Genomic DNA, 15552 nt, shown 5'->3' with positions numbered 1-15552 from the left:
TTCTTATGTTACACTGGATGGTTTTATCTCCTTTGGTCTATTTGGTTGAACTAGACATAGTTGTTACTATGGTTCACAGGTTGACACAGTTTCATTTGAAAGTATGCTTAAAAGGTTGTGAATCACCTCCAGTCCCGACCTGTTAATATTGTTAATATTGATAAATGTGCATGGATTATTCCTGGTTGTAGGTTAACTCTGGGACAAGATTCTGTTTTAACCCTGAATGTGTCAAACCTTCCGTAGTATGTGATATGAGCGCTAAATTGCTCCTTTCTTATGTTGCATTTATTGAATAAATTCATTCTTAGGCCCCATGTGAAATATGCACAATGCTCAAATTACCAGATCTTGTTCTCACTGAGCTTACAAATCCTGAATTAATGCACCATTTTCTGTCACTTTTTGGAGTGAATGCTGAGCTGAACCAAAAACAACCCAAACAAAAAATCTTTTCACACTCGCCCAAAAATGACACATTAACCTCATCCATCCAACGAAAAAGGGGCAGAGAGGTGTTATTATGAAAGCTGCACCCTGCACAGCTAAAACTGATAGCGTTTTATTTTCCCAGACGCGATTTGTGCCAGATATCAGGTAACACGTTCCTAATATGGGCAAAACTCCCTCCAGTCTGCTCAAGAATGTCTGTATGGTAACATTCCAGAAAGGAAATAGTCGTTTTAAAGGGCCACTTAGCTTTGGCTTGAGAATATTATATATGTCTCTCGGCTGAACTGTCTGCTTTTCACACGATTGTTTATGTTATTGATCCTGACAAATCCCTCAATGATCATTCCACCAGATGCACATTCATTTTAAATTGCACAATGGCCTTACATAAAGCAAAACGAAAGAACTACCACAGCTGCAGGTATGCATTTCATGCTGTGTGCAGCCTCTGTTGCATTTGTATTAAATACAGGATCCTTGTTTGTTTAATGAAATGCACCTTTCACAGAATGCTAACAGAAGGTCAAACTGTTGTCCCATCGACATTAATACAGGTTTGTTATACCAACATGGCAATTTTGTCTGTACAGCCGCGTACAGTAATGGGTTAACAATTCAAAGCTTTTTTAATGCATAAAAGAAGAAGAAGGCATATTTATTGTTCTAGCATGTTGTTCATAAGAAGCCATATCTCAGCCTGAAACACAACAGACATGACCTTAAAACCCTCTCTTCTATCTTCATCCTGCGTGGAGGCTACAAACAGATGGATCCTCTGTTTATCTCTGTGCTCAAAGAGGCTGTTTAGTCTCAATGACACGGTTGATATAAAAGTGGGCATCTGTGCCGTGTAAGAGGAACACCTATTGGGCATTTCATCATCCATTTGGAAATGTAATGGATTAACTTTGAGGGTTAAGTTAACAGGCTTTATGTGTTTACTTTGGGTTAAGAATGAGTCACCTGAAAACAATCTCTCTATTCATTACCAAAGAAGGAGACGAGTGAGGCCAATACAGAAGATGGACGAAATTGTATCAACTTGATAAGTCCATGTTTTGCAAACTAATGTAAATGTTAAAATATTGTGAAGCTGATGAATACAATAAGTTGGGATCCCCGCGCAGCTTCCCTCCAACAGAGGGGTCATTGTTAAGTCTCCGTGCTCGTTGATGCAGAGAAGTTATGGCTTTATTTTCTTCATGATCCCGTTTGCTTCCAGCGCAGGGCCAATGAGAACTTTACTTGTAAATTCCCGGTTGAGGTCATTGTTTATGAGTGCTTACAGAGGTTTGGCTTAGGTCCTGAGGTTTTTTCTTTTTTCTCAGCTCACTCTGTCTTTTAAAGCTGCCTTGCCTCCGCAGATTTCACCTCTCGGCTAAACCCACCGGACACACTGCTGCTGCTGCTGCTGCTGCTGCTGCTGGTGTCGAGTGAAAGACTTCTCATCTGTTTCGCTTTGGAGAGGTGAGTCCAAAACCACAGCTGTGTTTCCCTCAGACCGCCTGCTCAGTTCACTTCAGGCTAATGTTAAACAGGTAAAGACGAAGTTGATCACAAAATGCGTCTATTTGCTCCATTACGTTTGCACTGAAGCTATATGCCAAATGCGTAATTGCTGCTTTTACCTTATCCGTTGGTAGTTTCCAATATAGTTAGAGGCAGTTGAATCTACAGTTACACACAAACGGATATCACTGGAAAACACTGAAATGTGCGACAAATACATTTAGTCCAGGTGATCATTTTGGGAACAGTGTTGCGCTGCGCAACAGGTGATGCGCTTTGTTTCGCACTGCACGTATATGTCTGCCTACATCTCTATTGTCCTCCGTATAAATTCATGTTCATATCTTTTCGGAGGGAATTAACTTTTGAGGCCCTTTTCAGGAATAAACCTGTCTATTTAGGGAAATGCAGTTAATTCTAACCAACAGTAGTGGGACGTATATTTACTCACTACTGCGTTTAAGTACAATTTTGAGATACTTCATTAATTAATAATATAATAAACTTTATACTTCGACTTCACACTTTACATGGAAAAATTAAACTCTGCTGACATCTTTGAATTGCTAGTTATTTTTCATATTATACACTGTTACAACCAAAACCAACCAAAAGTATATAAAAGAATAATAAAGCAGCTCAAAAGAACTTCTAACCCATGAAGCTACAATGTTATTATAATACTTACATGTTAGGGCATCAATAGTTCTGCTCCAATAATACAGATATAGCAATGTTTGAATGTATGACTTTTACGTGTAATAAAGTATTGTCATAGTACTACTTTTACTTAAGGATCTGACTGCTTCTCCCATCACTTCCCCTCATACATACTGTACGTGTTTGTCTGACAATGTGATGTACTTCAGCACAGAAGCACCAGATCTACTGATCTCATAGATCAGACGTGATCTGTGATATTATCATACACTGCTGACATCTGTATATTGAACATCAGAGCTTGAAAGGCACCATGTGTGACCTCAAAACTGTCCAAACATACACCAGCTTACGGTCTCCTCCCTCTCTGGTTTGTGCAGCTGCCAAACCAAATGCATGATGTCATTGGAGAGACCTGGAGATTACGGCCCTTTTTCTGTGGCACACTGGATCTCCTTGTGGCTCCAGTATGACTTCACCACCCTTCAAGAGTCATAAATACTTTGTACTTCACTGAGTAATAAATGAACTTGAAAAAGACTGCTTTTTCTTTTGAGCTTTTTATGTGCAGCAATGCATGAATCACTTTTTTTTATTTTAGAAGTGTTTTTATTTTAAATATTTGATGTAAAAATCAGCATAAAAGCAGTTTACAAATCCAACAGCGCAGTTACAGATTCATAAAGCCTGGTATGTAGTGTGTCATTTATAATTCATCATTTATCATTTATTCAGTCTTTTATGAAGTTGTTGTATGTCAGAGCCTGTGAGGTCTCCTCTCCATCAGGCCAGCAGCAGTACGTTTGCCACACTAAGGCGACTGCGCTTTGTTGCCTGCAGTTCATTCAGGCAGAGACATGCTTTTGTTGAGAAGAAAGTTTCATCACATCTTTTATTCTTGCACAGAGAGCAGGGAGACACACACAGACACACACAGAGACACAGGGAGAGAGAGAGAGAGAGAGAGTGAGAGAGAGAGAGAGAGAGAGAGAGCGCAAGGGTGTGTCTGAGTGTAGATGACAGAGTTGATGAAACACATGAAACAGCGTCCACCACCCCGACGCACTGCTCCTAAATAGGCAATGCTGCTTGTTTGTCTGTGTGGTGGAGGCATTATTCTCTCATGGGGATGTCAAACTTCTCCTTTTGCACTGCTACCTCTCCCGTCTATCCCTCTTTTTTAGTGCAGAGATTATGCAAATGATTACTTTGTGAATAAAAGAGGAAGAATGTGAGAAAGAAACGCTGCGAGCAAGAGGGATTGGAAGAGACTGAGAGGGTTGGATGCTTCATGTAAGAGAAGGAGCTAGTATATTCAGGATTTCACACAGTGGTGGAAGAAATACTCACATCCTTTCCGTAAAAGTCAAAGCTTTACAATTATACTTAAGTACATCTACAACAGTACTGTCTGTAAATTGTTCAACATTTTATTTTGAGTATTATTTTAGAATAATTAATGTATTTAGACAGATATAGTGTGTGTGTACTGCTGTACGTGGTTGAGTTGCAGCTAATGTATAGGAAGTACCGTTGAGTCCGTTAGAAATAATCATATTTTAGAGGGCAATCATATGATCAAGTATGTTTTGTGTCTACAATTATTCTGCAAAGTGTCTTGTAACTATAGCTGTTGGATCACTGTAAGGGTACAAGAGTAGAATAATTCCCTCTGAATCATAGTAGTATAAATTAGCATATGTGGCTGTTGCATATGAAAATGTGGCTGTTGCATATGAAAATGGTCAAAACACTGCATCTTTCAGTGTTATGACCATTTTCATGTACAAGCTGAAAATGTGACTTGAGCGATATAAGAAGTTGATGTGCACTAAATGAAGAATTACATTGTTATGATGATTTATGTATGTCCTTTCTAAAACCATATATTACTCCACACATCAACCTGAGGAACTGACTTTTTCTGTTTAAGAGGCTCACTGAGGGCTCTATTTGAAAATGTTGTTGTTGTATGTGTGTGTGTGTGTGTGTGTGTGTGTGTGTGTGTGTGTGTGTGTGTGTGTGTGTGTGTGTGTGTGTGTGTGTGTGTGTGTGTGTGTGTGTGTGTGTGTGTGTGTGTGTGTGTGTGTGTGTGTGTGTGTGTGTGTGTGTGTGTGTGTGTGTGTGTGTGTGTGTGTGAGTCGTATCCGTTAGGCGGTAGTGTTACTGTGTTGATTGAGCTTCCCTCGTGGCCTTTTGTGCACACGTATTTGACCTCAATGTGTCTGGGTCTCACAGCCACACCCTGCTTCCTTCAGTCACTCACTGACCTTATGTCCGTGCTGTAATACAGCTGAAGTACTCGCTGGCTCACAGTGAGGGCTTTATTTTAAGTGTTTGTGTGTGTGTCTGTGTGTGTGTGTGTGTGTGTGTGTGTGTGTGTCTGTGTGTGTGTGTGTGTGTGTGTGTGTGTGTGTGTGTGTGTGTGTGTGTGTGTGTGTGTGTGTGTGTGTGTGTGTGTGTGTGTGTGTGTGTGTGTGTGTGTGTGTGTGTGTGTGTGTGTGTGTGTGTGTGTGTGTGTGTGTGTGTGTGTGTGTGTGTGTGTGTGTGTCTGTCTGTCTCCTGTGTCTTGTCAGTGTGTTTTTGTTTGTGTACATGGTGAGCCACTGTTCCTCTGACAGAGATAGTATGTCTAGCTCTGTCACCCACTGTCCGCCCACTAACCAGATTTGGAGGGTGACTGAGACACACGGATGTCCAGCGCGAGAGGTCATGTTGAGAGATGAGCTCTCAGACACACAGACAAGGCTTTTGTTGCTGTTGGTAACGGTAAAGAGAGTGTGTGGGAGCTTGTTCCTGTCACGCTGAGCAATTTGTTCAGATTTGTTCGAGAAGTGCCGTGCTGATTTCCTGTTTCGCTGTGACAACAAACCCCAAATCTATCACTGAAAGAGAAGATGGGCTTGTACCTTCCACAAAAGGGGTTGGAAAAAAGAAAAAAGGTTGCCAGCTGCATGCAGTGGGGAAGGTGTCCTTCTCAGTTTTAAAGCCACCCTAGAGGGCACTTTATCACATTTTCCTCACTGTAAGTGCACCCTAGGGGGCAGTGGAACGAAAACATCCAAAATAAGTATCCAGGTGTCTGTAGATTTCTCCTAAATGCAGCAAAAGTAAGCATTAGATAGCACATTTTTTTGCATATTTAAACATATTAATTCAAAAAAGAATTGTCTTAATCTAAGTAATCAATTTTCACTTGACCCTGCAATAGTATGTCACTTCATGTTATATACAAACACAGTATATAGAAGATAAAGGTTTGTGCAGGAAGTGTCCATCAGACCATAAACCATGTTGTTAGTAAGCTTGTTTAGCTTGTATTATATTTTTTATTTGCTGTGTTTGTTATCATAAACCTACAGTGTGATATATTCTTTATAATGTGCACACAGTATTTTTTTATGCTGCACATTTCAACCTCCATTTATTCAGATGAGCGTAATGAAAATGATTCTTCCATTGGTTCCAGTAGCACTTTAATCGAATGACATTGGATTGTTAAGCACTTTATTTATTTACTTTGTTTATTTATTGGTTGAATGCTGCTTCCAAATAATATACAGTGGTAACTTACCATCTCATCATTTTCCCATTCACCATCCCCACGATCGTTAATCCATTTGAGTATTTTTGCCTCACCCCTGACTGTCAAAATCCACATTAATCCAGTGCTGCGAAAGAACTGTGTCTTGGCAAGAGTGAGAAATGTGAAATGAAAAGCATTTGAAAGAACAATCTAAGCATTAACAGGAGTGTAAAGAAATAGAGGAGCAGAGGTCATGGTGTAACACAGAGTGGGCTGGGGAGGGTTTTGAAGGCTGGGAGTCATGGCGCCTTTCTGCTCATCAATTAGTCTTTGAGGGTTTAGGGTAATTGGGTGACAGATTAGGAAAAGGACAAACGCAATGCTGTGCTCCCTGGTAATGGGCCAAATCAAATCTGTAATTACAACCAGATGCCCTTTATACAAACGACACACAAACACAAGATGACTGCCTTGATTCGTTTTGTGTCTGACATATGAAGACGTTTATTTAAGATGAGTCTGAGGATTAGTTTTATGGGTCCTCACAGAGGCCTGATTCTAACTCATTTATTTCCTGTCCCTGAGGCTTTCAGTCTCCTCTCATTCCCATTATGATCCTATATTTCTGTATTTAAGCTCGTCTGACTCTAAAGGCCCAAACCAATCAGACTAAAGTGCCATCTGTGGAGCATTTGCTCCACTGCAGAATAGATAATGATGATGATGAGTTTGATCATGAGAGTTCGTTGGCAGCAACAGGATGACAACCTTACTGCTTTGGTTCACTCTCACAACTCTCACAGCTTTTCTAAGTGGAATACTCTCTAAATACTGTACACAGCTGGTGTCAGCAACTTGTGAACATAATGGCGCATTTAGATGCTCAAGAGCTGATATTTCCCTTAGAAGACCCAAAACAGAGCTACAAGTAGAGTGAATATTGGACTAAGATTCATCAGATGACTAAAAATACCATCTCTGCCTAAAATGTGATACTATGTCAACTTGTTTCTGGCGGGCAAGTGCTGAGCCACAGGTAAGTCAATGAAACAGAGTAATGAAAAAGGCTCGGACACTGCAGGGCTCCAGTTCTCATATCTATTTATTGCACCAAGGTGGCTCAGACAAGGATTTGTGACCTGCTCGAAACATCACCACCTTGGTGCAATAAATAGATATTAGAATTGGAGCCTTGTAGCGTTCAAGCTTTTTTCTGATGCTTTAATAAAACTTGAATATGACCATAACATCAGCTTAACTGTTGTCTAAGTAGACCAGAGTACTGATGGATGATGACTTTCATTCACTGCTAGAGCCTTTTATTCTTGAGAGAGGACTGGATTCATGATGTCTTTTTGCATTTCCATTATCCGGGTGATTCCTGCAGCTTTAAAGGAAATATGCCGTCTCAGAATACGAAGAAAACACAAATATAACAGAGAGAAAAATTCATCACTGACACTCTGACTCACTTTACAGTTTCGTTTTTTGACCCTAGCCCAAGGGCCCGACATTTACACCACATTATCTTCTGGAAAGTGTGACGTACAGTACACATGGTACACGCACAGAGACATGAAGAACAGATACTTCCATAACACTCCGACACACTTTGTCTCTCCTCAGCTCAGTGAGTCATATCCACTCTCTCCTGTGAGTCACCCCTTTAAGTTTTGATGGTAAGTGATCCTACGTGGCATCTGTGTACACGTCCCGAACACTCTAACAAAACATTTGGTATCGGGGCAGTGGGAGTATCTGTTATCCCTCGTGGACATCATTCACTTTTTTCCCTTCTGATGTTACAGCAGTGGATTCCAATCTCTATCACCTAATCCATCCCTTCATACTCTCGCTCATCCGCTCCATTCTCTAATGCATACCCTAAAAAGGAGTGGAGGGTTAGAGTTGGGGTTGGATTGGGACGTGGGGTTTGGGGGTGTGTGTGGGTCACAGAGGGGTATATACAGCCCCCCATAACTTAACGAGGCTTATGGTACCCTCCGTGGATGCTACCGTCTCCTCCTGTCCCTGTATTGTCCTTCTTTTCTCCTTCTTCTTATCCTCCTGACTGGAATCATGGCTTACAGACACTCAGGTAAAACAAGCTGCCAGGGATGCTCAATTAATAACTCATTGAATGTGTTATCAGAAATAGATGATTCAATTGAATTTGTTAAACTTTGCTGTCCTGTGAAAACTTTTTTTAGGGGCTTAGAGTTAGAAAAAGCCTAACGCTGTTTTGAACTTTGTGGGAATGCATTTTAAATGCTTTATTTAGCTTGAGAAGAAGGATCATTTAAGTGACACTTAATCCTTTAGTTTATCTTTTTCTAATCAACCAATTTGAAGAAGACAATAATTTGTTCTTCTTTTTCTTCCTTTAGTGCTGGGCAGTTTGACTAAAAATGTGTATCACCGTAGGCTGTTTTCTAAGGTTTTGGCGGTTTCTCTAAATATTTTTTTTATTTTTTATTATTTCACTTTATAATGGGTTTATAGTGTCTAATTCTACTGTCAAGAGTACATATAATATAAAAACCTGCCATTCACTGGTGTAATTTCGGAAATATACAATTAATATTGTTAGTAATTGTTAATATGTTACATATATTTGTGTGCTGTGGTGTTTTGCCCTGTTAAAGAGAATAATGTGTGGGTATTAACTGTTAAATGTGTTAAAAGTTATTAAGAAGGGTACACAGGTGCCCTGTCAATACACTCACGCCCTGACTTCAACGCTCTTCGCAGCTAATAATATTATATATTTTTCTACCAATAGAAGAAGAACAGCACTGGAATAGTGGTATAGTAATGTTTAAATAATTCAGGAAATTAAAACAGCTACACTGCTTCATCTAGTACAGCCAAGCATTAGTTGATGTGCATCGTTCAAACAACCTTTCCCAACAAAATGAACAGCTACAATGCTCAGATATCCCAATGTAAAATCCTCCCATTCTCTGGCTGGGGAGAACTGTTTAAGTATGTTTTCATTTAGATGAAAAGTAAATCACAACATCAACAGCTTTTGACTGAAATTACTTCGGGGATCACAACACGTTGTTTCTCGTCGTCACACCTGAATTTGAGGGAGCATTTAATTGTAGATGGCCTGAAAGTTCACGAATGCCGTTTTCACTCATAGGGTAGATGATTTCATCTTTTCCTGAGTAGTTTTATGATGATGTCATCTTGTAGTAGAAATCTGTAGTTTTATATTTGGAGCTCTCTTCCATTTTTCAGTTCTTGATGGAGAAAAGGTTAAAGAACAGCCTGTACCAGAGTTTACAGTGAACGTTACTCTTTTTGTTAAGCTGTAACCATAGAAAATGAATTTCTATGGCTGTAACTTTTGTTTAATTCAAAGCAGCATGATAGCAAGATGTGACTATGTTAAAATAGTCTATCAACAGAGAACAGAAAGTTTGGACGGTTAAGCTGTTGATTTGGATGATACACTGTGTGGGTCGCTGTCTTTGATCATCTCATACCGCTCTGACTCACCCCTCAAACTGGGCTCACATTGACCTTACTTAGTCCCCAAAGGAAGCACAGTGAACTCAACTCCCCCCCACAGCCGAGCGTCTGTGCATACCACACCTGTTGACAGGGGGCAGCTGTCACACAGTTTGTAACAAAAGATTAAAGTTATTGGACGCCTCTCAGCTGGAGCCACAATAACTGCATCGTCCCAGTAGTCCTCAGTCTGCACCCATCTCCATTTGTCCCCTCTGGAAGGTCAATGTGCTTTAAATAGAGACTCAGTGTCTAAAATAGATCTCTGAGCTGGCTGGGCTCAGTAATGAGACCCGAGCATTGTGTGTGTGATTTGACAGTGTTGGTTTGTCCTGCTGTAGCCCCATCACATGCTACAAGGTGGGTGTTGGCATGTGAGGGCTCTGTCTTCAGTCCCGTCTTTATCCCTAGAGCACAGCTGCAGATAGAAACCTCTCTCCCATCTGTCCATCCACACACACACCACGGGCACATACCACACTCTGGGAGGCTCATCTCTTTACACACTTAAATAGCTGCAGTCCCCTTCATAAATATTTCCCTTGTCCCTATGGTTACTAGGACAAAAATGCAGGTCCGCCCATTGCTTCCTCGATTTGTGATTGCTGGATTAAACTGATGTATAAATCACTTTTGCTAAAGTTCACACAATGCTCAGCTGCTCTTGCTGACATCCTGTGACAACCCTGTCTGAAGTGATGTAGATAAAGCCTCCACACACTCCACCCGCACAGTTGTTCCAGGAAACTACTCAAGTCTGCTCCCAGGGGGACGCAGTCTGTGATGGGAACACAGTAATGTTGATAAATTAAGAAACAACTTGGTGTTTACCTTAACAGCCAATAAAATGACCTGGCCAGGATGCAGAGAGAGAAAGAGAGAAAGAAGGAGAGAGAGAGAGCGAGACAGAGAGAGAGTGAGAGCAAGAGAGAGGGAGAGAGAGAGTTGAGGGGAGGTCATCAAGTAGAGGGGGGCGAAGGGAATGAGAGCCAAACAGTCTAAAAATATGACAAAAGCTTTCCAGGGAGAGCTTGATAAAAAGTCTGCAGACCAGAAAGCACGCAGACATCAAGCAGACATCTGTGGGGGGGCTTTTTTAACCTCACTCGCACTTCTCTCATCAGTTTGGTATGCTGCTGTCAGAGCTGCGTCTCACTGTGTCTTACTAAAGTCAAATGGAAAACACATAAAATATACTCCAAAGCAATTTCAGTCAAAAGCAACTGGACTTGGTTATTTGTCAAGGAAGACGTTTCACCTCTCAACCAAGAGGCTTCATCAGTTCATGTACGCATCTCACCAGGCTGGGACTGGCTTACCCCACATAAAATATACTTTGTTCGATTTCCACACAGGTTTGTTTTTGCATTTTAAAGGTACAGAGGTCAGATTTATAGTTACTGCCTTTGCGCTGTTCACCAAAATTCAGTCATTAAATGCAGATTTTTGTTCTTCATTTCTTTCATTTTTGAAAAAAAAACTTTTTTTCACCTATATGGTGTCGTACAGATGTATTCATTGACTTGCATTGCTCAGAATCATGGGGATGTTAGAAAAGGCAACACTGTCCCCATCTGGTGACGCCCAGTGATGTAGGGACGAGAGCTGTGCAAGCCTGACAGTCTTGTGTGTTTCCACAGGTGCCAAGAGCTATCTCAGCTCCACCATGACCGATCGCTTCGATTGCTACTACTGCCGGGACAACCTGCACGGGAAGAAGTATGTGAAGAAGGACGAAAAACATGTGTGCACCAAGTGCTTCAATAAACTCTGTGCCAACACCTGCGCGGAGTGCAAACGCCCGATCGGTGCTGACTCCAAGGTGAAAACACGGTGTGACTGAGTGGAAGAAAAAGACTGAATGAATAAAGGATGGAGGGACCGAAATCAGGATTTAACAAAACCCTGACACAAATGCAATTTTTCACATGATAAAAAATAATGATAATGACTTGTTTATTGTTAAAAATAGTTAGTTTAAGAATAAGGGGGTTTCTTAATCCATAAAGGAACACTGAATAACACTTAATACTACAATCACCAAATTTTGAGATGCATGGTTTTCATTGGACAGGAAGATGATGCCAAAAAACAACTAACCTAATAAAAAAGGATTAACCCTTTGTTAGAAATCAGGAAGTAAGTAGCTTCATATTTATTATTTGCCACTGTGGATTTCTACAAATTCCAAGGACAACATTAGATAGATAGATTAATGGAAAAAAAACATACTCTCAAATACATATAGTTGTTACCTCGGTTACAGGCTTTCCATTTAGACTTGATTTGTGATATTGGTTCAGTGGCAGTAGGATCGAAGGTTTTATAGATTAGCAAAACACCTGAAACTCGTGACTTTTACAAATGACTCATAACATTAACAGTGGCACCAGTAGGAACAATAGCAGAACCCCGACACTGCGGCAGCTAAATTCAATTTTATTATATTTCCATACTGTAACATGTCAAAGGGACTATAAAGATGTCTGCAATGGTTGCTATTGGATCAATACAAACAGATAACAAGTGAGGATGTATCTGTTCAGAGAGCTTTAGTCTCAGACTGTTATACAACTTCTCTGTCATCCGGCTGCTCCCAAAATACTCAGTCACAGGCAGTTGAATGTGTGAAAAAGAAGTGTCGATACTACTAATGAGGCTTAAATACTTGATATCGCTTTTCCATTTCCACCATCTAAGTCCCCTAACTTCTTTATGGCTCACCACGTCCCAGTTCACTTCGTCTCCATTTTAACGCTCGCCACATGGGCTTCTGTATTCTGGCCTGGAGTCTCAGGACACACGCTGAGTAAACAAACTCCTCTTTAATGAGGTCTATATGAGGACTTAGTGTGAGCACCTCAGCTCACCCCCGAGCCTCCTCTTTGGGTTTCAGGAGCTGCACCATAAGAACCGTCACTGGCATGAGGACTGTTTCCGCTGTGCCAAGTGCTACGCGCCTCTGGCCAGTGAGCCTTTCAATGCCCGGGATGATGGCAAGATAATGTGTGGCAAGTGTGGAGCCCGGGAGGATGGCAACCGGTGCCAGGGCTGCTACAAGGTGGTCATGCCAGGTGGGTTTGCTATTCTACTTTTTCTTTTTAAAAACCTATTGTCTTTATTTATTAAAATGTGAAAAGTGGTTCTACATGAGCAAAGTAAGAACAGTTTGGTTTGTTTTACTACATTTCTGTATTTGATCTGTGCTTGTCTGACTGGTTTGGAGTGGGTGGGGCTAAATAGGTGAAATGTGATGTGTGCCAATCAGGATTTAGCAACATTTGAAACATCAAAATGATGAGAAGTGAGGGCGTTTTTTGCTCCTTTTGCCAAACACTCTCACAGAGAGATAATTTGCATGTCAAGCCATTTTTAAAGGATTTAAAGAAAGATGTTGAGGTTTATAACATTTGTACGATCTTCGCTTACTGATGATTCCATCCTCTTTTTTTTCTAATACAAATGAATTAATAAAAAATATGTGGCCTCTGTTTCAACGTCTCTTTGATGTTGTTTTGCCCTTTACAAAGCATTATGAAATTAAATCAAGCGCTACATAAAGTTTATTATTACCAGTTATACAAGAGGTCCTAGAACAGCCAGCTTCCTCCTGGCTCCTCCTTGTGTTTCTTAGTATTCATTTACATCTCAGCAAGCATGCATTACAAATAGTATGTGTGCAATTGTTGTTCAAACCCAAAGAACTTTATTTCAAATTCTAGCAGAGACGCCAATGTTTCCAAAGATATCAAATATGTTGCAAATTATGCACAAACCTCTAAATATTTCTATTTGATGGAAAAGTGCAATCCTAAAAACATGGAGTCTTGGTGTTCTGATATTTAATTCAGTATAAGCATCATACATCTTCAATGAAGAAGTGGAACATGCTGATACAAAATGAATATGATAATGTCAAACGTTCTGAAATAAGACTGTATGAGGAAACAAAAACACTGACTATGAATTCCATTAACAATGTCATTTCATGTTTGCGGTTTAGGATCCAAGAACGTGGAGTACAAGAACAAGGTGTGGCACGAGGAGTGCTTCACCTGCTTTGAATGCAAGCAGCCGATCCGCACACAGAGCTTCCTGACCAAGGGTGATGACATCTACTGTGCTCCCTGCCATGACAAGAAGTTTGCCAAGAAGTGCTTCCACTGCAAGGAGGTACAAGCCCTGATTATGTATCACTTACAGTATAGCGTAACTTTCAGCAGAGTGAATGTTAACTAGCCCTGTGGTGTTTGAGATCATGCTCAGAGTGCTCCTCTGTCCCTCTAAGCCCATCACCTCCGGAGGTATCAGCTACCAGGAGCAGCCCTGGCACTCTGAGTGTTTTGTGTGCAAGACCTGCCGTAAGCCTCTGGCAGGAGCTCGCTTCACTTCCCACGAGACCGGTTTTTACTGCGTGGACTGCTTCAAGACTGATGTGGCCAAGAAGTGCCATGGATGCAAGAACCCAATCACAGGTCAGATCAGCAGAAACAGATGGTCCTTTTAGTGTGATTTCTGTTGCAAACACATACCAAGATTGTGTTGAATGTGTACAGAATGCATGTTGGGATTGATGGAAAATTATTATTATTATAGTTTCCTTTCCTTTATTTTTTACTACACAATTATAATGGCCTCTGACAGATTGCAATTGGCTGAAAAAGGACTCAATAGACCATGATGCAATTTGGCCCTGTCAACCGCCTACTTTCAAGAGTGTTTCCCAAAAAAGCGAAGTGTAATCACCCAAAGTTCAGCAAGGAGAACTCTGGGCATCAGTCAGGTCTGTGCACGTTCACATGGACGGCACCAGCGTCATAACCCTACCACCTTTTTCAAATCGGCTTCCCCTCTGCTGCCTGCCCTCACTGAAATGACTGAAGGCAGTGAGTTACTGTACGGTTGTTTGAAAGAAGCTTAAGACATATTTTGAAGGAAGAGCTGTGACTACCACTGATGATATATGAAATTGTCCCACAGCAGGAATGTTATTTCACTTGTTCACAGATCCTTCTGTGTCCACAGGGTTCGGCCATGGCACCAATGTGGTGAACTACGAGGGATTCTCCTGGCATGAGTATTGCTTCAACTGCAAGAAGTGCAGCCTCTCGCTGGCCAACAAGCGCTTTGTCATCAATGCAGATCACATCTACTGCCCTGACTGTGCTAAGAAGTTGTGAAGTGCATGACCAGATGTGCAGAGGATCGTTGTTCAAAGTGGAATTGCACCAAAACTTACTTTTTAGACTGTTTATTTGCAAAAGAAAATATTTTTTGGGCGAGTGAAATCGAGGCCTCAGAATATCATGAACGTTAGTCTGTTTCTGAATTGTAAAAAACGTCGATACAGTCAGTTTTGGTGAAACTTCCCTTTACGGGGTTGACAGACAATAGAGGTTATTTTAACTAAATATGCACTAGCTTGAATCATTTATCTACATATACATTATTGCAACTTGTGTCAGTGTTGGATACTAACGCGGTAAAACAGTCTTTTGTGGGATTGTGATGTGCACTATTAGTCTAATCCAGATTCAGCTTTAGGAGACGAAAGCCTTTTCAGTGCCTTACTGGAATCTTTCAGAGAGAATACAATGCTTTTTACATGCATATGCTGCTCATACAGTACATAACAGCTTTGATTCACAATCTGTTACATTCATGTTTGAATCCCAACTCTCAAACATGTTTAGAGTGAATTTAAATGAGGCATGTGAGACTGATGCTGAAATATAAACTGCTTATGTATTCAAGACTTTGAGTGAACTTAAATGTAAAACGAGAATAAAAGAGGAGGACGTCATATGGAGTCTCTTATTTCTCTACAGCAAGACATTAAAAACGTGACAAAGGAGTACTTTTGCAAGACTTTATTTGTTTTTAAC

At 40.7% G+C, this 15552-nt stretch overlaps 1 protein-coding gene across 2 annotated transcripts; it reads left to right on the top strand.

Moving 5' to 3' along the window:
* The first annotated feature begins 1821 nt into the window (after positions 1 to 1821).
* On the top strand, positions 1822 to 15521 carry fhl1a (four and a half LIM domains 1a). Of its 2 annotated transcripts, none has more exons than XM_083915735.1 (6): positions 1822 to 1920; positions 11308 to 11489; positions 12564 to 12741; positions 13671 to 13840; positions 13956 to 14142; positions 14693 to 15521. In XM_083915735.1, exons 2-6 carry the CDS (start codon positions 11334 to 11336, stop codon positions 14845 to 14847), a joined length of 846 nt encoding a protein of 281 aa, XP_083771861.1. In that variant the 5' UTR covers positions 1822 to 1920; positions 11308 to 11333; the 3' UTR covers positions 14848 to 15521. The 2 variants fall into 2 exon arrangements, with proteins under 2 accessions (XP_083771861.1, XP_083771860.1); XM_083915734.1 differs by lacking the exon at positions 1822 to 1920 and adding an exon at positions 8108 to 8246.
* Positions 15522 to 15552: the final 31 nt, after the last annotated feature.

The sequence above is a fragment of the Echiichthys vipera genome (genome assembly GCF_963691815.1).
Source record: "Echiichthys vipera genome assembly, chromosome: 6".
NCBI classification, from domain to species: domain Eukaryota; kingdom Metazoa; phylum Chordata; class Actinopteri; order Perciformes; family Trachinidae; genus Echiichthys; species Echiichthys vipera.
The sequence above is the reverse complement of the archived record's forward strand: the minus strand, read 5'-3'. Positions and strand labels throughout refer to the sequence as shown.

Excerpts from the sequence above, each read along its gene's own strand:
- fhl1a (XM_083915734.1), top strand. Across the intron at positions 12,742-13,670 it reads CTACAAGGTGGTCATGCCAG|GATCCAAGAACGTGGAGTAC; the intron begins GTGGGTTTGCTA and ends TTTGCGGTTTAG. Across the intron at positions 13,841-13,955 it reads AGTGCTTCCACTGCAAGGAG|CCCATCACCTCCGGAGGTAT; the intron begins GTACAAGCCCTG and ends TGTCCCTCTAAG.